This window comes from Polyodon spathula, chromosome 6 (genome assembly GCF_017654505.1).
Source record: "Polyodon spathula isolate WHYD16114869_AA chromosome 6, ASM1765450v1, whole genome shotgun sequence".
NCBI lineage: Eukaryota > Metazoa > Chordata > Actinopteri > Acipenseriformes > Polyodontidae > Polyodon > Polyodon spathula.
The window spans coordinates 48,050,346-48,071,170 of NC_054539.1; the positions used below are offsets into that span (position 1 = coordinate 48,050,346).

Here is a 20,825-nt window from a genome sequence, read left to right on the forward strand (position 1 = left end):
AAAAGAGGGTACACAATGGTTCTAAGTGGGTAACGCAAAGTCCATGAATAAGTTATCCACAAAGTGTTTTGTGTATACCCCATGTAATTAACAATTTACTGATTGTGATAGGTTAAGTAATTCTGTCTGTTTAATGGATTAAACACTGCAGTCATTACTGGACTTCTTACCTTGTTGTCACCTATACAAGGAAACTCAGTCTGGGGTCTACCGACACTTGTTTTTGGCTTTTCAATATTTTTGGCGTTGTTGACCTAGAGAAAGAACAAGCAATTCACAGTAAGTCTTTAATGCCACATTTGTATTGATTTGGGTATTTGAAAAGTGGATGTTAAAGGGGCTTGCAAAAAAAAAGATCTTGATTTTTACACCCTTGAGTAAGTAGCTTCAAATGTAATTTGTGGTTTCTTTTTTTTGTACCATTTTACTTCAAACCTTCGGAATGGTTCTTGTTGAAATTTGTCAAATACTTGTTTTTTAATGTTTTTAGGTGCTTTCATCTGAGCTCAGTACTGCTCTTCAGTTCTAGTTGCCTTTCATAGATATATGTAGCTTAGACTAGATCAGTCAGAGTGTCAGAGAGCCAGCGTCATCTTGGGATCTGCTACTTTCCTTTCGTTTTGCTGCCAATACACTGCTTTGCACTTGATGGTGCTGGTGCTTCCTTATATAAATACATGAAAAGCAGCTCTTGAACTTAATCAGACACCTCAACACAGACTTAACAAAATTAAAAACATCTTAATATATAAAGAAGAAAGTTTGTCTGTCTGTTCCTTTATGCATTCGGACCCCGCAGGAGCCAGTGCAACCAAACTTTCCATGGCCTCCTCTTTCATCCAGGGGAAGGTCGAGGACTATTGTTGGATCCAAAATTTTGACCCCTGGGGTACTTTATTTAGTAACCCCATTGCTGGATCACTACAGTAGCCATGTACCTAAAATTAAAGAAACCCACAAAACCAAAAAAGGGAAAGGGGTCTGAGCGCATTGTGCGACATCCAAGATTGGTAACTTATAGGAAACCATAAGGCTACCGTTCACAAATTTGTCATGCATGAAATATTGAATTTCCCCGGGCAACAGCGAGTACTTCAGCTAGTATTTAATAATTGAATAATTCCAGTAAGAACCACTCACAGTGGTGGTAAAAATCATACAAATTCAAGGGAAGAGTGCAAATAAAAAAGAAAAAAAATTGAAGCTACTTTAAAATACTTACTTTTGAAGAGATACAGCATTTTTTTTTTTTACCTGCACACCACAGCTCTGTATCTGGGAGTTTCGGACTGGACGGCTGGGGATGGCCATCGCTCTGGTGGCAAACTGCAGGGTGCTCAGAGTCTCGTGCACAGAGGACAGGTCTGAGGAGACGGTTACTATCAGAGACGTCAAGCAGTTTCCCCCCAGGCTGACAAAGAAGGGACATTTTCTTTAACGTTTAGTTAAGGACTGCAAGACAATAAAACACTGCTAGGATTTATAAGTATAAATAATGCTGTTTTTAAATCCTTAGTTAAACAAGGGTTGCAGAAGGAGTTTTCATTGAATTAAAACTCTTTCTTACCAGTCTCTTAGAATTCTCGTTAGCTTAGACTCTCTGTAAGGTATATGTTGGCAACCTGGAGAACTTAGTGCAAAGATGACCTGCAATGAGAAAAAAAACAAAACTTGAACTTGAACTTGAAAGTGGATGGCTATATTGTGCATTCAAGATGTCGTAACATAAAAGAAACACATTTTAAGGAAGGCTTTAAAGTTCACTTCCCGATTCTAATATTTAATAACTTGAGCTAAAGAATGCACAAAACATGTTTCTTCATAATTTGATCCGCACTATTATACCTACAGTACTTAAGTTCGGACATACTGTGAGCCGACGAGACGCCTTCACATTCTGATACTCTCAATAATATGTGCTAAAGACTGTCCTTAGCAAGATTCATTACAATGGAGTGAGCAGTTCCTTCATAGCTAAAGCTAAAGCGTGCCACCTCCATCACCCAGCAGGGGATAAGAAAAATGCTTTGGTGAGTGTGCTTCTTACATTTCCAAATATTGTAAGGGACCTCTTGAGAATCTTTGCCTCCTGAGGGTTTTCGTGAGCAGTTTGAAAATATCTCCTTCCATCACTGATGGCTCCACGACTGGATACCTGCAAACAAAGCTATCACTAGTTACCTGTACTTTAAAAGATTAGTTTGTTTGCCAAAATACTAATGGAAACAATCTGGTGAAATGTACTTACCCTACCAGAGCTAGCCAAATCGACCTGTAGAAAAGAGGGGTTGTATTTAATATCACTTACCAAACACATTTCTTAAATGCGTTTCTTTATGCAGTAAAACACATTTTGTATTATATGTTGTCACTGCCTCGTCTACTACTGTAAAGATTTTAGAGGATTTGAGGTAAACTGACATTTCCTTATGAAATGTAGCAAGGAAACATACAACCAAGGTTTCACAGACCCAGATTAGCAATAGTTTTGGATTCCCTAATGTTATATTAACGAGCAATTTGGTATGGGCATGAAATATCGAATGTATTTTTCATGTTATTTAAATTCACTTTGTATATTAGCACATCTAGAGGACGTTTCATATCACCACTGTGACCTCAATCGATTTCTCAGGAAATAATGTCTAAGATCATCTGGTTTACTAAACCATCAGCCTGTCCCCCAGCAACTCTCTGCTCCTAATGCGAGTAACACATACATTAAGAAATGCTGCACAGAAAAAAAATGTGTATTTGTTACACCCATTTGGTGAAAAGTGTTGCAGGGGGGGGGGGGGGGGGGTTAATGGCAAACAGAAAATAAAAGGTTGTAAATACAAACAAAACACAGGAGGACACAGCACTGTTAGCCAAAACAAAGAGACAAACAAAACGGACTATACAGACAAACACGGTGAGCTGTTATTATGATTATTATTACTACTACTACCTCCGTCTCCAATCCCATTCTCCACTCATGAAAACACAACCCCGAGTGGGTGAAAACGTGCACCTTTTATACAGCTGTACCGAGAATCAATTGCTAATCAATCATTCAATTGGAGTCTCGTGCCTAAATACAAATCTACATTTTACATTACTTGTGCTCATAACCCACATTATATCCCGTGCATCTATACACATAAACCCACATTAAACACACAACATATAAACATAAAGACTCACAGGGGCGGGCACACTGCCACAGGGGGTTAACACAATCCTAGTCAGCAACACATTAGGGACTGTATACGTGACGGTGGTTTGAAACATGCTGGTTCTCAGCTGGCTCTCTATCCCCTTGGTATAGTTTTTGATAAATAATTAATGGATTTGTTTTAAAACCAACAAGCAAAAAAGTCAGTCTTACCAGAGTTAGCCTGCTAGTTGTTATTGTTCTATCCTGTGCTGAAACAAACAGTTTATGTAATTGTTATTGGAGTCATTGCTCAAATAATAGTTATAAATAGAACAGTTATGCATACAGTGGCTCTCAAAAGTATTCACCCCCCTTGGACTTTTCCACATTTTATTGGGTGTTACAACATGGAATCAAAATGGATTTAATTAGGAGTTTTTGCCACTGATCAACACAAAAAAGTCCATAATGTCAAAGTGAAAAATAAAATCTACAAATTGTTCTAAATTAATTACAAATACAAAACAGAAAATAATTGATTGCACAAGTATTCATCTCCTTGAGTCATATTTGGTAAAGGCACCTTTGGCAGCAATTACAGCCATGAGTCTATTTGGATAAGTCTCTACCAGCTTTGCACATCTGGACACTGCAATTTTTGCCCATTCTTCTTTGCAAAATTGCTCAAGCTCCGTCAAGTTGGATGGGGACCTTTGGTGAACAGCAATTTTCAAATCTTTCCACATATTCTCAATTGGATTGAGGTCCGGGCTTTGATTGGGCCACTCCAGGATGTTGACCTTTTTGTTTTTAAGCCACTCCAGTGTGGCTTTGGCTGTAAGTTTGAGGTCATTGTCCTGCTGGAAGATGAATCTTCTCCCAAGTCCCAGGTCTCTTGCAGACTTCAATAGGTTTTCCTCCAGGATTTCTCCGTATTTTGCTGCATCCATTTTGCCCTCTATCTTCACAAGCTTTCCAGGCCCTGACACAGAGAAGCATCCCCATAGCACGATGCTGCCACCACCATGCTTCACGGTAGGGATGGTGTTCTCAGGATGATGTGTGGTGTTAGGCTTGCACCAAACAGCGCTTAGCATTGAGGTCAAAAAGCTCTATTTTGGTCTCATCAGACCATAGAACCTTCTTCCACCTGGTCTCAGAGTCTCCCACATGCATTCTGGCAAACTCTAGCCAAGATTTGATGTGTTTTTTTCAACAATGGCTTTCTTTTTGCCACTCTCCCATAACTGCCAATTTTGTGAAGCACCCAGGCTATTGTTGCCATATGCACAGTGTCTCCCAGCTTAGCCGTGGAAGACTGTAACTCCTTTAGAGTTGCCATAGGCCTCTTGGTGGCCTCCCTTACTAGTGCTCTTCTCGTCTGGATACTCAGTTTTTGAGGACGGCCTGTTCTAGACAGATTCACAGTTGTGCCATATTCTCTCCATTTCTTAATAAAGGACTTTACTGTGCTCTGGCGATATTCAATGCCTTGGAGATGTTCTTATGTCCTACCCCTGATTGGTGCTTTTGAAGAACCTTATTCCAGATTTGCTTTGAATGTTCCTTCGTCTTTATGATGTAGTTTTTGTTAGGGAATGTACTAACCATCTTTGGGACCTCCCAGAGATAGATGCATTTAACCTGAAATCATGTAAAACACCTTAATTGCACACAGGTGGACTCCATTCAACTAATTATGCGACTTCTAAAGACAATTGGTTGCACCACAGCTTATTTAGGTGTGTCATAGCAAAGGGGGTGAATACTTATGCAATCAATTATTTTCTGTTTTATATTTGTAATTAATTTAGAACAATTTGTAGATTTTATTTTTCACTTTGACATTAAGGACTTTTTTGAGTTGATCAGTGGCAAAAACTGCTAATTAAACAGAACGTTGAAATAAAGCAAACAGAAAGATGAAAAAGTGCTCCCTCATTATTTTGCAATACAACTTACAAACACTGAATATTGTGACATATTGAGGACAATGAATTAGAGGAGGGTCCTTACACAGTGAAGTATCATACATGTACAATGTACCTAAACATCTAATTGTGTAATATAGAGGGAGCACTGTATTATTGTTAAACACTATTCAAGTTCCTTCCTTACCTTCACTGCCTGTCAGGTTTGTGTTGATAATAATAATATTAAATATTATGTGACTTTTACTGGCAAACTCTCCCTTTGAGACCCCTGTGAATGACAGAGTTAAAATGCACCACAGTTAATTTACAGTATGGTTTTGCCTGGGTGTGGGTTGTCTCTGTCATACACACACACAGCATCCCAGTTCCAATACACATGTAATCTAAGCACAGCTGCCCTTGAACTGAACATGGTTGTCTAGTGCCTGAAATTTAATTGACAAAATTAAACTAACTTAATCCCAGTGTTAGTCAATTTTGAACTTGCCATTTAAAACAGGGTCACAGGATTCCTATGCAGAATAAAAGTCCAAGGTGCCTGTACATTTCGTAAGACTGTATTTGTCTATTTGCACAATGCTACTTGGCCCTGAGAGAGTCTTATGATCAGCTCTTTTAATGTCACTATTCCTTACAAAATGTTCAACAGTACACCTTGACAAAATCATAGCGAACTAGTTAAGCATGCAGTAGTAGAATAGTAGCGAAAGCACGATGAAGCACAATCAGGTCTGTCTATGTAAAGGTAAGTGTGGTAAAACAGTACAATTCTTGTATAAGACTTGAAAACTCCACAGTAAAATGAAAACCCCACAGTGACCAGAGCTATTAAAAGAGTCAATTCAGCAAAGAACCCTACAGTGGACTGATATACACAGAGTTTGGTCAAACCAATCCCAGACAGAACAGTAGTATCTGAATTTAGCTGGACTCAGTGATTCATCCATCCTAGACAAAATGTTTAACGGATCATGAGTCTACTGTACCTGCATTTCTATTTGCAGTCCCTCTTCTGTAAAGCTGGAGCAGAGCCTCAGCAGAGGCCACCTCCACCTCAGTTAACCCCTCCAAAAACACGCTCTCCTCGCTCTCATGGATGCGGCTCACTTCTTGTGGCTGGCTGTCCTGGAACAGATGAGTAGGTACAGGTTACTGAATTGGTTATATTGCTGTATGCATTAAAGCATTCCTGAGTTACCTGGCACATATGAACTAGTGCACATACCAACAACATGTATACAGTGTTTGTCAATTAGAATAAAGTATAATTACACCATCTTCTAAGACAATCGAACATGTGGTTTTAAAGTTACTAAATAAAAAATAAAAAAAATTAAAAGGCCTCCTCTCTTTTTTCTAGTTGCCACTGTGTTATGCACAAATAAACATTTGTAAATTTAAATTTTATTTAAAATGTAATTAATAATTTAATCTTTATATCAATATAAATCAAACACTACATAATACATAGTAAATCTTACCAACAGATCATACATTTTCTCATTGGAAATATGAATAAAGGAAGCTCGAATTGTGCAGTTTGATGCTTCAGGTGCTGCTTGTGAGGTTAAGGTGAAATTGATTGATATAAGCATGATGACAATGACGAAACAAAATGTGCATAACTGTTACATACACTGCTTACTGACACTGTACAAACCATAAGCCACCCTCACGCCAACTACAGGGTGGAACTAAGGGGGAGTCGTGGTCTAGTCTGTGACAACAACACTCGACAGGTGCAATGGTGGTGAATGTATGAGATTTACTGGCCATGGCTTCAAAACATTGGCATATAGTGGCTGTGTATTCCGGTGAATTGCCCACTTTCCAATAAATAATTTAAATTATCTTTTTTTTAAGCAAGGGGATACAGTTGAATATATCTTCTGCAGCTCTAGTGATTATGCCCCTTTGTTTTCCTGTGAGAGATCCACCCTGCAATGTGTACGTTTTCCCACTTGCTGGTGACCCATACGTTATGACACATCCATTGAATCCTTGCAGCACAAAGCCCACAAGAGGCTGAAAAAGAACATGAAGAAAACAACATGTTTTATTATCTGTTCTTTTCACGATCACTTCTAGGCCTGCATTCTGTTCTACACACTGAAGATAAGTCTTTACAAGGCACTTCTTAGATATTTCTATACACAGGGTGTGTTTAGGACAATGCAAGCATTGTCTTTCACTTTATGCTATAATAAATGCCATTCAGTCACATTTTGTGACATTTTTAAATTGTCTTGCCAAAAGTATATATGCATTATAAAACAAATGCACAGATAGGAAACATAACAAGGTACAGGCTGACCGAAGGAGATGTAGTATTTGTGGTAGCAGTTTATTTTTATTAGAGCTTCTCTAGCTTAGTGCTAATGGATATGGATATAATGGATTGTTATTTAATAGGACTACCTATTATGTCTTAAGCATTTTATTTACGTCTCATCTTATCATTGAAATTTATATTTTTTGGAGTATTTTTAAAAAATGTTGAGGAAAGTAGTACTTTTTTAACCATATAAATCAATTACTGTTTATTTAGCAACTATTGACAAAAAACTAAAAAAAATTCTGCTGTCATGTTAGTAAGCTGGTTGTTAACGTTAAAATACTTGAAGAGTTTAACTTTGATGTATTGTGTCTGTAGGTAAATTACCTTTGCTGCTGATTCATAGACTTCTTTCTGTGAGCCATTTTCATCCCAAACAGCATCAAACTCCAAAATGTGAGGCTGATGGCCCTTCAAAAAAAAAAAAAAAAAAAAACTCTTTGCTTTTTAAATAAATTAAACTCACCAAAAGTTTGAGTTACCTTGGCTTTGCTCATGTTTTTTTGTAGCAATTTGAGCAACCAAGAAGGCACTGCACATTTCCAAGAAGGCACTGCACATTTCCAAGAAGGCACTGCACATTTCTAAGAAGGCACTGCACATTTCCAAGAAGGCACTGCACATTTTGAAGCCTTGTTTTTGAATTGCAAAACATGTCTCCAGAGTGCGCCATGATAATTATCTTGCTGAAGACAGATGAAAAAGGGTTTGCTGTAGTTTGTCTTTCTACTGTCAAGCACGGGACATTTTGCCACAATGCTGATGGCATCACAACAAAATGTCACCCTTCAGTTTCTTCATTGGTTCATTAGAGGGCAACGACTACATTTGAAAGATGTCAGAAGATCAATTATAGTTCTGGATGTATATATAATTATAAGTATTTCTGTTAATAAACTCACCCGCCCAGTGTCCACTATGATTTTGTTTGATTCTTTCACTTTAATGGTGCTTTTTAACTCATCTGAAAATCAGAAACAGGGCTCCTGTTAAGTGCAAAGCCTCACTATGGCATAAACAGAAAGTGAAACACTGCAATGCAGCTGACCATTTTTTGGATCCCGGGGGCAAATCCTTATCACAACTCGAAAGCTTTTGCAAAAAGCCTTTCCTTTGTTCCCATGGCAACTCTTCTTGGCTTCTTTACACTCTTCAGCCCTGAGTTCAAAGAATTACAAGTATGTATAAATATGAATTCTTTATATAAAACAAAATAATCTTACTAAGTAAAATGGTTGCTGCAATGTTTATACTAAATGCAGATTACAACCAGCACCACTATACTCTCTATGAAACTTTAGGATTGTGCAGTTTGGAAGGCTCTCTCGTATTTTGTGTTAAGTTTATAAGGTGTACTCAGGAAATGCTCCACACTATCTTACATCTCTGTTAGAGACATGTAACTCTAGCGATGCTCTTCGATCAAATGGTAGTTCTACTTTTAAAATCCCCAAATTGAGATCAAGTATGTGCCTTTGTATATTGTGTATGCCATCTCTGGAATTCACTGCCTGAACCATTAAAATGGCCTCTTCACAATTCCTTTTAAATACCTCATAAATATGTATTTTCAATCTGACCAGGGTTGTAAATCCTACAAATAAAAGATGACCAGGGTTGTTTGCTTTCCCACGTTTTTATTTTGTACTTCTGTTTTATAATCTTTGTTTTTGTTTTGTTAATCGCTTTGTCCTGTTTAAATGATTTGTTTCTTTCCTATTATTGATTATATAATAAGACATTTCCTGCCAGCTTTCATGCCAGGACCCCCTAATCATCCTGATTGAATAAACATATGTGAAATTTGTATTTGTCATGTGCAGGGGTTGGACATTAAAATTAAGCTCCTGCGGTGTGCGGTTCATCTCTCTGATATCTGACTAAGTTGAGCAGTTTAAAGACTTGTCTGCAAGCTTTTGAAATAATATATATATATATATATATATATATATATATATATATATATATATATATATATATATATATATATATATATCTCATACCGAAATGGCTTTAACCAATTGTACATGACACTAATTTTATTATTATAAATTATGTATATATATATATATATATATATATATATATATATATATAGATAGATAGATAGATAGATAGATAGATAGATAGATAGATATAGATAGATAGATATGGCAGATGCTCTTACAGGTCATAAAGAGGGAAAGGTTTAAATTAGCACTCAACTCAACCTCATCCATCCCATCCTTTGGGAGGCTCCTGTAGGAATGTAGATTGCTGTTTGTCACTTGAAGTTCTGCTTCTTTTCTGTAAATGTACTCTTGTTCATCCAATATTTTTTCTGAACCACTTGAAAAAAAAAAAACTGAACACACTGACAAGAAAAAAGAAAATAGTCATTAAAGGTGTGCCCCATGCTGTTTTAAAAAATAGTCAGGCAGTGCTTTAGTAACAGGGCACACATTAAATAGAATGCAATTAAATAGCATGTTTGCAGTCATTGTGAGTGATACTTTATGCAATTACTTAAATATTATGTTTTTTTGCTTTTTTTTCTTGACAAATAGGAGTTCAGGGGTTGCTCTCCAGGTATACACTGATGTATGTAACACAGGCCAGATCGCTAAAGTGTAGAAGTATGCAGCTTGAATATATTTTAAATATAGCATTACATAGTTTTCATATAGTCCCTAAAATAAAAATGTTTAAAACTAAGTATGTCATCTTACCTGCTTTAGTCCATAGCTGTAGGCAATGCTTAATTCATGCCTGGGCTTGCCGGGGCACAGCTCCAGTATCTCTTACGTTTTGAAAGTTAAAAGATTTCATACTATGTTTTGCTCTCAGATGCACGTTGTCTGAGAATTCAGCATTTTCAATCAAGCATAATATAACGTTTTTTTATTTATTTTTTTAATTCTCAAAACAATGTTATCCACTCTGTAAGTCCTTGTGTGTGTTAAAGATGTGTCCGCTGTTCATGTTTTTGGTAGGCAGCTGACAGACGTGGGAACTGAGTGTGAGAGTTGTTCAGAGGCTGCTTGTGCAGTCTTGACTCAAGCAAATACGAGAGTTGCACCAGCAGTATTTGCCCGACGACACTACTTGGCATAACACCGGGCAGTTTCACGGGTCTGTAGCAGGAGAATATATCTAGAGGCTAATAAAACATGGCCTGGATAGGGGGATAAGTAGCAGGCTGCTGAGACAAATGGTGTGGTGTGAGACAAAAGAACAGAGAGAGAATTGGAGAACAACAGCAAAAGAGAGCCAGAGAGAAGCATGACTAAGAGAACCAAGAAAGAAACCAGTCGTTCTTTTATGACGGCTATGCATTTCTTTCTCGATTACAGCACACCTGGTCTCTGAGTCTCTCATGCAAGCAGCTTCCTGCAAATGTATAATACCAAATGTTCCACACTCTCTACAGTGCCAAGAAAAGTTTGTGAACCCCAATGATAATTATGGAAATTCCACAGTTTTACCATAATAGCCATCTTTAATCAAAACCAGTCCTTTCTTAAATATCAAATAGGGTTTATATTAACCAATTCCATGTCTTTTGAAACAAAATGATGTATGAATTAGACAAACAATGAGTAATTAAGATTCAGGGTATGTGAAAAAAGTAAGTGAACCCCTGGTTTTATCAGCTCAATTAAGGGGATAATTAGAATCAGGTGTTTAAATGATTAGGTAGATCTTCAGGGGTGAGTTTGGGAGGCCCCACCCTATAAACAGATCAGAAGCTTTGTGAGTTTGGTCTTCAGCATACAGGTGTGTGGAAACACGTCAAGCCACGATCAAAATAAATCTCTGAGGACCTCAGAAAAACAGTTATTGATGCTCGTCAGTCTAGAAAGGGCTACAAAACCATTTCTAAGGATTTGGGCTCCACCAATCCACTGTCAGACAAATGGAGAAAGTTCAAGACCACAGTCACTCTACCCAGACACGGTCATCCTACCAAAATCTCTCCAAGAACATACCATAAAATCATCAAGGAAGTCGCAACGAATGAATAAGATTGGAGTTCACAGAAGGATAGCCAGGAGGAAACCACTGCTCTCTAAAAAGAACATTGCTGCCCGTCTGAAGTTCGCCAAAGAGCACACAGATGATCCACTTCTGGAACAATGTTCTCTGGACAGATGAGTCAAAGGTATAAATTTTTGGCCTCAATGAGAAACTTTATGTTTAGCAAAAACCAAACACTGCGTTCAAACAGAAGAACCTCATCCCAACCATCAAACATGGTGGTAGGAGTATGATGGTTTGGGGCTGCTTTGCTGCCTCAGGACCTGGACGGCTTGCCATCATTGACACAACCACGAATTCTGCATTGTATCAGAAGATTCTAGAGGAGAATGTCAGGCCATCCGTATGTGAGCTGAAGCTGGACCGAAAGTGGGTCATGCAGCAAGACAATAATCCTAAACATACAAGCAGATCTACAAAAGAATGGCTGCAGAAAAAGAAATTCCGAATGGCCCAGTCACAGTCCAGACCTAAACCCCATCGAAATGTTGTGGCAGGACCTGAAGTGCGCTGTCCATGCAAGGAAGCCCTCAAATGTCACAGAGTTGAAGCAGTTCTGTAAGGAGGAATGGGCCAAAATTCCTTGAAACTGATGTGAGAGACTGACCAACAGTTACAGGAAATGCTAGTTGAAGTCACTGCTGCTCAAGAATGTGCCACCAGTTACTGAATCTAAAGGTTCACATATTTTTTCACACATGGATGTTGAATGTTGAATCATTTGTGGATAAATACATGCTGAAAAAGTATCATATTTTTGTGTCATTTGTTTAGTCAGGTTATCTTTACCTTTCATGAGGACTTAGATTAAGCTCTAACAACATTTTAGGTTTGAAATATGTGAAGGATGTGAAAATCCTAAGGGGTTCACAAACTTTTTCTTGGCACTGTACATCCTGGGAGAGATCTGTCCCTCGTCCTACTACGTCATGGGCATGAGTCTGCAGGATACAATGTATGAATCAGGCTCAATTTACGTATGAATTTATTTCAGTTTTAGTGCCAATTTAAAAGTCTGACCTGTCTTAAATGTGTACAGTATGCCTCTTTAAATTTTAGAAACTTTCCTTTTTCATTTGGGGGTTGGAATTTTAGAAAAACAAAAAGGAGGGTAAAGGTACAATGTGGGAGGCTGAAGGAAATTCAAATGTGGATGTCTGCAGCCGACAAGACCGGTTTAAATCCATAGGGTTTGTTTCTCTCGTTACAAAAATTAATTTAAAAAAAACAACAAAAGGACAGAAAAGTTATTCCTTTTTTCTTTTGTTAAACTACATTGTTGTGTTCTATTACATGCTGTCAGATCAGGACTTCAATAACACAGAGCATGGGAACTACAGTATGCTATTTCCCATATTACAACTGTTCACAATTATGGTGCAGTCACCAATTCCATACACACGTGCAAAATATTTAAAATATAGACATGCTGAGTTCATTGCAGTCATCAGCCGCATATATTCACCATTCAGCAGAATGAGGCAACAAACAAGTGAGTACAGACACAACAAACCAAGTTGTAATGGGGTCAGTCTCGGTTTTAAAATAGTCGTTCAAGATTGCACATAGTTACTGGTACACCTGGTGGTCCCTGCCGGAAACGCTGGTATTTAAGATGAAAAGGTTGAATACCACTAGTTTATATGATATCCTATTATACACCTGTGTTATTAATTGTTATAAAGTGCAACAGGGTTCATGAAACTATAACTGAATTAATACAAAACATACATTTACAAAATTACACTAAAATTAGCTCTCTAACTTAACTTTTTTCTTTTTCTCTCTCTTCTGATGTACTTGCATTATTACTATGTTCTATTACATGTATCTTCTCCTCTTTCTCCATATCTTCTGAAACACACCTGTTTTGTTTTTCTCCACCTTTCAATTCCAGCTGTCCATTGATTAAAATCCCGAAATGACAATCGTGGTGTTTAAATTGGACGGTGCGTCAAAAACGCTAGCATAGCATTATGAGGTACGTTTTATTTTACATTATAATTAAATGTAGGTGATATTAGCGGACATGATCATATAAGCATGCGTCACACCTGCAAAGTATTATTATTATTGTTACTATTACTATTTGTATTAATTGTGTTGTCACTATTTTCTTGTTTTGCTTTCACTTTATTTTGAGTTTGAGATTGATGATTTATTCATTAATATTATTGATTTACTTTGGGCACTGATCAGCCCCAGCTGAATAACTGACCATCTTGTTAATTATGGGTTGAGGTGTTAACTAGCTGCCGGTTATTTATATCAACCCATCTGGCTAAAGAAAGGAGAACACTGGACTTGAGTACCTGGACCGTGGACCGTGGACCGTGGACCGTGGACCGGCTGCAATGAGGAGCTGGACTGTGAGAGATGCGGCTGCCGAATGGAGCTCAATTAAAGATGCGTGTAACTGCAAAGCAGTGCGACTGTATTTGTTTCTAAAAACACAGTCCAACCTTAAAGTGAATGATGACTAAACTATCGTTCTCATTCTCTGTTATTCCAACTGCACCCTAAAGTACTTTATTGGACCTTATTAGAAGTTTAATTGGTCCAATGAACTAATTTGGGGTATGGTTTGAACAAAAACCAGGAGGGACACCGGTCCTCCATAACCTGAATTGTACACCCACTGACTCGCATAACCTATACTGTACCTTTGTCTGTTTACACTTGATACATTTGTCTTTTTACACCATACGACATATGTGTGTGTGTGTGTGTGTGTATGTATGTATGTATATATGTATATATATATATATATATATATATATATATATATATATATATATATATATATATATATATATATATATATATATATATTAGCATATGCCGAAGGCTTCTAATACCATCTATTTTAGTGCAAGTAAAAATCACGTGGAACGGAAAGTTAGTGACTGCGCATAAATTTAAATGGACTGAACTGACGAGGGACTACGACTAAAGGATCTGCTGATATACACGAGTTTTTACTTCTAGGTGACCCAGAGGTGAATATCCTTCGACGCTTCTTTTAAAGCTGCTAAATTTGGTTATTCTTATTGTGTCTGCAGGCGATTGATATATATATATATATATATATATATATATATGATATATTATATATATAGTATACTAATACATATATAGATATATATTATAGGATCTTATGTATGTAGGAACACTGTGTACAGGGGCTGTGACAACATTTCACAGGCAGTACATAAGGTGACACGGCATGTATTACTGTACCCCCCAATTTAACTTGAATTACCACGTGGAGTCAATTTATTTAAAAAAAAAACAAAAAACAAATTTTTTGTTTTTTTGATAATTGAGGGGCAATTACAGCTATGGCCAAATGTTTTGCATCACCATATAGAATTAACTCATTTTGCTTCATAAATTCGAATGAAACTTATTGAATAATGTTAACATATTGAATTACATAACGGTTTGTAGTTTTCCACGTACTGTACGAAAAACTGAAATCAAACAAAATGTGACATTTTGAAATCCTAACATGACGTACTGTCCTATAGCTTCCGGTACTCTTTCTGCGATATCATTTTGCAGTTCCTTTGACTTATGATATGTGTCACTTGACTGACAAGATATGTGCTGCGCTGACCAAAATACATCTTATGACTAAAATAAATAAATAAAAAGGTATGCGCTAGCTCATAGTTCAGAAAGTACTGTATTTCCATTGCATTTGTGCGCATCATTTATCGTACCGGATTTTTTTTTTTTTTTCTGTTCGCTCGTATTGAATTTTGCCCGTTTTCGATCACAATTGTCGTGTCCCCCCTCCCCTTCCCCCATACGCATAGAGTTTTACTGTATAAACTAGGTTTGATGGAAACAGCTACCGCTTGCGCAAATTAAGCACTAGGCTAGCCTACACCTATAAAACTATCTTTGCCGTGCCTATAGCCACTAATTTCAGTCATTTGACAAAAGCAGAATAATGCAAAGATGGTTATTACCGTTGAAAGTTCCATACATTTAGTATTGTACAACACAAAAAGATCCCTACTTCTATTTTTTTTTCGTCTCCCATTACTGTAATTTGAAAGTGTCACAACGTTTATTTAAAGTAAGCTAGTGAAACAGGGAAGACAACTGATGCCTTTATTATTCATTTCTAGACCACATTCGTTTGGTTGCCACACCGTTCATTCTAGTACAAAACAAACCTGTACCTTCCTATTGCTGTTCAGCCACAAAATGTAATATTCTTTCAAGATTACAAAAAAGCACTGATCCAAAAATTGCTACATAAATTTAGGATAGGAAACATCATCAAGACTCACCTTTGAAAGATTCCAGTCCTTTATTTTTGTCAGTGTGTCAAACTCAGAAGGTTACAGCCTTGTGAGTTGTCCAGGATAGCAAAGTCTTTGATAGCATGTTTTTACCGCCTCATTTCACTGCTATTGTATTCTGAGTAGTCCACTGGCATTGCGTCACAGCTACAGCGGCCGGTGCCTGCTGACTTTTTACAACTCTTTGGAGACCAAGTCAATACGCTGGGGTACATCAGACAGTGGCAGTGCCATATCCTGGTTATCTTGTTGCGAAAAATTACTTATAATTGTTTAAATAAAAAAAAAAAAACTAATAAAAAATAAGCTTAAAAAGATAATTATAACAATGTAATATAAAAACACTTTAGAGAGGCTAAGCTGTTTAATGACAAACTTCTTGGATAGCTTTATGATTTGTACAGTCTAACTCAATAATAACAGGACACCAACGGTAACTTGCCTTTCTTTACTTCTACAGGCAGCATACCATACTACGTGTAATGGAACAAAAATTAGTAATCATTTATTACTCGTCCCGATAATTCAGTGGTGCATCAGGGTGTAGATAGACCACTGAGCTCGTGGTCAACGAATGAGGGTTGTTGTGTCAACCCAGGGTCAAACCAGGGTGGCCTCTTCACATATACACAGATCAATCATGCTGGAGGGAGGACATCAGCTATTGCTTTTGTGTCAGGTTCCTTCTTAACTCTGGTACACAAGGAACTGAGCACTTGTTCAAAGGGATTCTTCTTTTAAAAAAAAAAAAAAAAATCGAGTGACTCAAGCATCACGAGGAAACTGACAGACCAGATTTGGATGACAAGATTCAGCCTTTCAGTACATTTTAAAGCCTGTTTCTTGCACCTCATTGGAAAAATAAGAAAGTTAGCAACATTTTATCTTCTACATTAACCAGCCAGGAAACAACCTGTTGAATCAAAGCTTAAAATCATTTGGATTGTAATTAGAAAACTACTGTCTGACTCTGGACTTCAAATTATACAAGTTTATACCTCAACTGAAACATGTTTAATTATGTCTCCTTGGTATGTAGTATTTTTGACTCGGAAGCTTTTAAAATACATTTCAAGACAGTATAGATAATTCTACAACCAAGAAACACGTGACACATAGCTTATTAATTGTTATCATGTCCTGGATAACGAGTATTTAAGGTTGATGTGCTTTGAGCTGCAGTCTGCCACAATATACTCCAAGGACTGTAAGAGACAAGAAGGGAATACAAATACTTCATAAGTGCTGAAAGAACAGCTCTCTTTTCAAACTCACTTTCACTACCTGCAGTCTTAAAGCCTAAATGTAGACATTGGTCCAAAAAACATATTTTTTTGTTTTCTCTCATCACCCACTAATTCTCCATGTCCTAACTGCAGTATGTTCGGGAGAATGGGATGGGGTAGTACATGGAAATACCGTTGGTCTACAGTATGTGGCAGTGTCACATGATACCCTTTTTTGTAAAATGTGTCAGCAAGTGAGAGAATTATGACTGTCAATATGCAAATGACTCTGCAGAGCCTCAGGCAGCAGCTACTTCTTGGCAAAGGGACACAGGATCTTTTGACAGGACCCAGCTTCTTAAAACACAGATTTACATCAAAGTCCCTACAGCTGCCTCCATCTCAATACAAGATAATTGTTGCCAATTGCTTCCCTGCTCTGTATTGGACTGCAGCACCTAAGGGAAGGTTCCATGCACTGAGTTCTAAAAGAAGAGGACCAGTTGTAATGAATAGTGACTGCAGATATTGAACAGTGAAGGCACTTTTTGGAACCTTTGACTTTTGGTCAGCAGGGGAGAAGACTACAGATGTGTAGCTGAATACTGTATAATTAAACACATAAAACTGCATTTTACTTGACAGTAAGAGCTGACAATTCAGAAAAAGATGGGAAATTGTCAGGTAAGGCCACCACTGCACCCTTACTTGACCCATGTTCTGACAAGGTTTTCCAGCACACACTGCTTATCTGGTACAGTAGGTGAGTTCACCTCAGACAGCATGTGTAGTCACCAGTGGGCAGGTCATGTGAGGTTTAAAACTAGAACAACCGTGGTTGTTTTCATGTTATAGAATTATATGTGAATTGGAAAAGCTCATTAGAATAGTTGGAATATTAACACATTTGGAGCGAGAAGTTATTTATTGTGTACTTTTCCAAGTATACAAATATTTACAACTGTCATAAATATTTCAGATTTGTTTTTCTTTTTTTTTTTTGGATTTTGGCTTTGTTTATGAAAGAAACAAAAACACTTGTTTGATATACTGGAAAACAGATTTGATGTATGTGTGGCATAGTAATGTTTGGAACCCCTAAAGGTACATGGTGTAAAAGATAAAATGGGAGGCTACTATGACGTGCACAGGACATAATATCTTGTGCGCAGGGCTTACTATAATATCTCATGCTGACCATGTCCCTTTAGGGGTTCCATAGTAATGAGATCATTGAAAAGAGATAAATAATATGTTACACAATCAGTTTCCAACCAATCAATGAACTTTATAGATCGTTCTTATCCATTTAGGACAGTGAGTCTTCTAAACTTCTAAAGCATATCTATTAGGCTGTTTAAGAGAACTTTTGAATCCTCAGCAACCCAGGAATAGTTTGTACTTTTTCCTTCCTTTTTTCAACTCCAAACCTCTCGCTTCCATATGCATAGATGGTATTCCCAAATTTATCCAGCTTCTTTTCAACTGTTCCACCTAACCTTTCCAACACAAAACAGAGATCTGTGTTTACTGTGTCCCACGCAGTTTTCTCACAAGCTCTTGGCCATTTAACTCCAGGCTTGTGCCCGTTGAGGTTCTTTTCTCTCTCGTGCTGGTTTGTCTGACCAGGTTCGCAAGGACCATTAGGTTCAATACCAGCTGTATCCATGAAAGTCCTCCTTACATCTATGACAGGAATGCTGATATCCTGCGAACTGTGGTTTGCTTCCTGTCGCTGGATTTCAGTCAACTGACTTGACTGACTTTGTAAGAAGTACTGATCAATGCGAGGCCTTGTCCCTTCAATGATTTTTAAATCATTTACAGCAATTAGACATGGTAATTATCGTTGTGATAAATGCATGCATTGCACTAACACTTTTAATACTAAGTATTTTAACCATCCACATACAGGTAAAAAATGTAAAATACAAGGTTTTATCGATTGCAGTACAACTCATGTCATTTACATGCTTAAATGCGCTTGTTGCTTAATATACATCGGTCAAATGAAACAAAATTTAAAAACAAGGATAGCAGAACATAAGGCAGCTATTCACAATAATAATTTGGATTATGCAATTGCTAGACATTATCAAACAATGAAACATGATTCAGTTTAAAGCTTTAAATTTGTCGGGTTAGAAAAGGTGTCAATACCGGAGGGAGGGGGAAATATAGTAAAGTTATTATTAAAAGTTAGTAAAAAATAAAAATTAGTAAAGTTATTATAATGTTTTGATGTGTGAGGGGTTAACTTCTACCTAATTGTTATCTGATTTTAATTGAAAAAATATGGGCCCTTCATCTAACAATTAAATGGAGATAAAAGTATTAATAAAGTGTTATATGAAGATTTAAATTTATCATTAACTTGTTAATTGATATCATGATTGACTGTAATTAATGATGACCTGTATCAAGAGAGTTGCTGCTCGTGTTTCATCAATGTATTCACCACCTGACGAAGACTTGTTTGAGTCGAAAGGCGTTGTGGACGTGGGCTTTCAATCTCCTGTTTGTTTAAATAAAATGAAAATAATTTTTTAATCTTTGAGTTAGTGTGTATCATTAAGGAACACTATGGAGTGTGCGACCTTAATTTTCTCGATCATCTTGAGCCATGGGAAACTGAAATCTGAAGGACTATCCCTTACTTACTGGCATAAGTCAAGAGACAATCACTTATACTATAGACTTTCACCTTACTGAGGTCGGCACCTTTGTATATTGAAGCATTGTTGTGCATGAAAGGTTATATTGTGACTTTTTAATGTATTTGGTGGTGGTTTGTATTGTCGATGTGGTTTGTTGGGTTTTGTAAATAAAACAGGCATTTTGTGTGTATAAAAGTGTGGGCTAGATATGGCAAGGCAGGTAGATTGAACTTCCCTCTCTGCTTAAGTAAAACTAATGTACAGCAGGTGGCCAGGTGTTAAGAGAATGATTGATAATATTAACACTGGCCACCTGGCTATAAAAAGGGCTGGAAAACAGTCTGTGGGTTGCTTTTTGCCTGTAAGGTGCATGTTGTGCTGTATGGAGTTGGTCAAAGGAGAACTGTCAGAAGATAAGTGTTTGTTTACTTGTTTTGTGTTGTCACCAGGATGCTGCTACTCTCCCGGGAGCTGTGTTACACCTGGAAGCACCAGTACAACTGCACCAGCACAACAACCTGTTCACAACAGCACTGCACTTCACTGCTACAGTTCACTACTCCACCGAGAACTGAAGCTATTGAAGCCAGTACACCCACCTGGACACCAGCACATAAAAAAGTCATAAAAAATGAAATGAATAAAACCACAATCCACAAGCACCATAAGACATTAGTGAGCTAAGGAATTCAAAGGAAATTACCCACAGATAATTATTAAACTGACGAATATCGACTAACTTACTGTTGGTGGTGGAGCCTGTGTTTCTAGTAATAAACTTTCAAAAGGACAAACAAAAAATATTCTGCATGTAAAGTGATAATAGCTTATATTTTGCCTTACACTTTAATAATTACCCCCATAATTTAAGCATTTGGTTGTCAAAAACTGTTTACACAGTTTTTTTATTTAGTTTTTATCGTTTTTATCTAATAAAGTGGTGTTGGTTTTAAATTGAGCATACATGATGCAGATTTTCCACAGTTTCAGAGTTGTTTGCCTATAGCCTATATTCTAAAACCCGCCTTGACTTAATTCTAATACAAAATATTTACAACCAGTTTCCCAAGTGGACATTGGAATGCCAAGCTCGTAACTACAGCCTCAGTTCTTTGACTTTCATAGTATTCTTTTGGGTTCTTTTTATTGTTTATTTTATGGGGTACTTGGAGAAAGAATTCACTATATCAAATTTGCAATT

General features: G+C 37.1%; 1 protein-coding gene across 3 annotated transcripts in view; it reads right to left on the reverse strand.

Annotated features, from left to right (window-relative positions):
- Positions 1-15,998, reverse strand: part of si:ch211-63b16.4 (kinesin-like protein KIF3C) — a 28,003-nt gene extending 12,005 nt beyond the window's left edge. For all 3 annotated transcript variants that reach the window (XM_041253009.1, XM_041253008.1, XM_041253007.1), the window contains exons 1-15: positions 15,730-15,998; positions 9,614-9,761; positions 8,457-8,566; positions 8,311-8,372; positions 7,736-7,819; positions 6,948-7,098; positions 6,555-6,628; positions 6,060-6,198; positions 5,258-5,341; positions 3,371-3,408; positions 2,249-2,272; positions 2,048-2,155; positions 1,568-1,647; positions 1,255-1,411; positions 171-254 (exon numbers count right to left, since the gene is read on the reverse strand). In XM_041253009.1, coding sequence (XP_041108943.1) covers positions 171-254; positions 1,255-1,411; positions 1,568-1,647; positions 2,048-2,155; positions 2,249-2,272; positions 3,371-3,408; positions 5,258-5,341; positions 6,060-6,198; positions 6,555-6,628; positions 6,948-7,098; positions 7,736-7,819; positions 8,311-8,372; positions 8,457-8,566; positions 9,614-9,627 — 1,209 coding nt within the window. In that variant the 5' untranslated portion in view covers positions 9,628-9,761; positions 15,730-15,998. The remainder of the gene's footprint in view (positions 1-170; positions 255-1,254; positions 1,412-1,567; positions 1,648-2,047; positions 2,156-2,248; positions 2,273-3,370; positions 3,409-5,257; positions 5,342-6,059; positions 6,199-6,554; positions 6,629-6,947; positions 7,099-7,735; positions 7,820-8,310; positions 8,373-8,456; positions 8,567-9,613; positions 9,762-15,729) is intronic.
- Between the last annotated feature and the right edge of the window lie 4,827 nt (positions 15,999-20,825).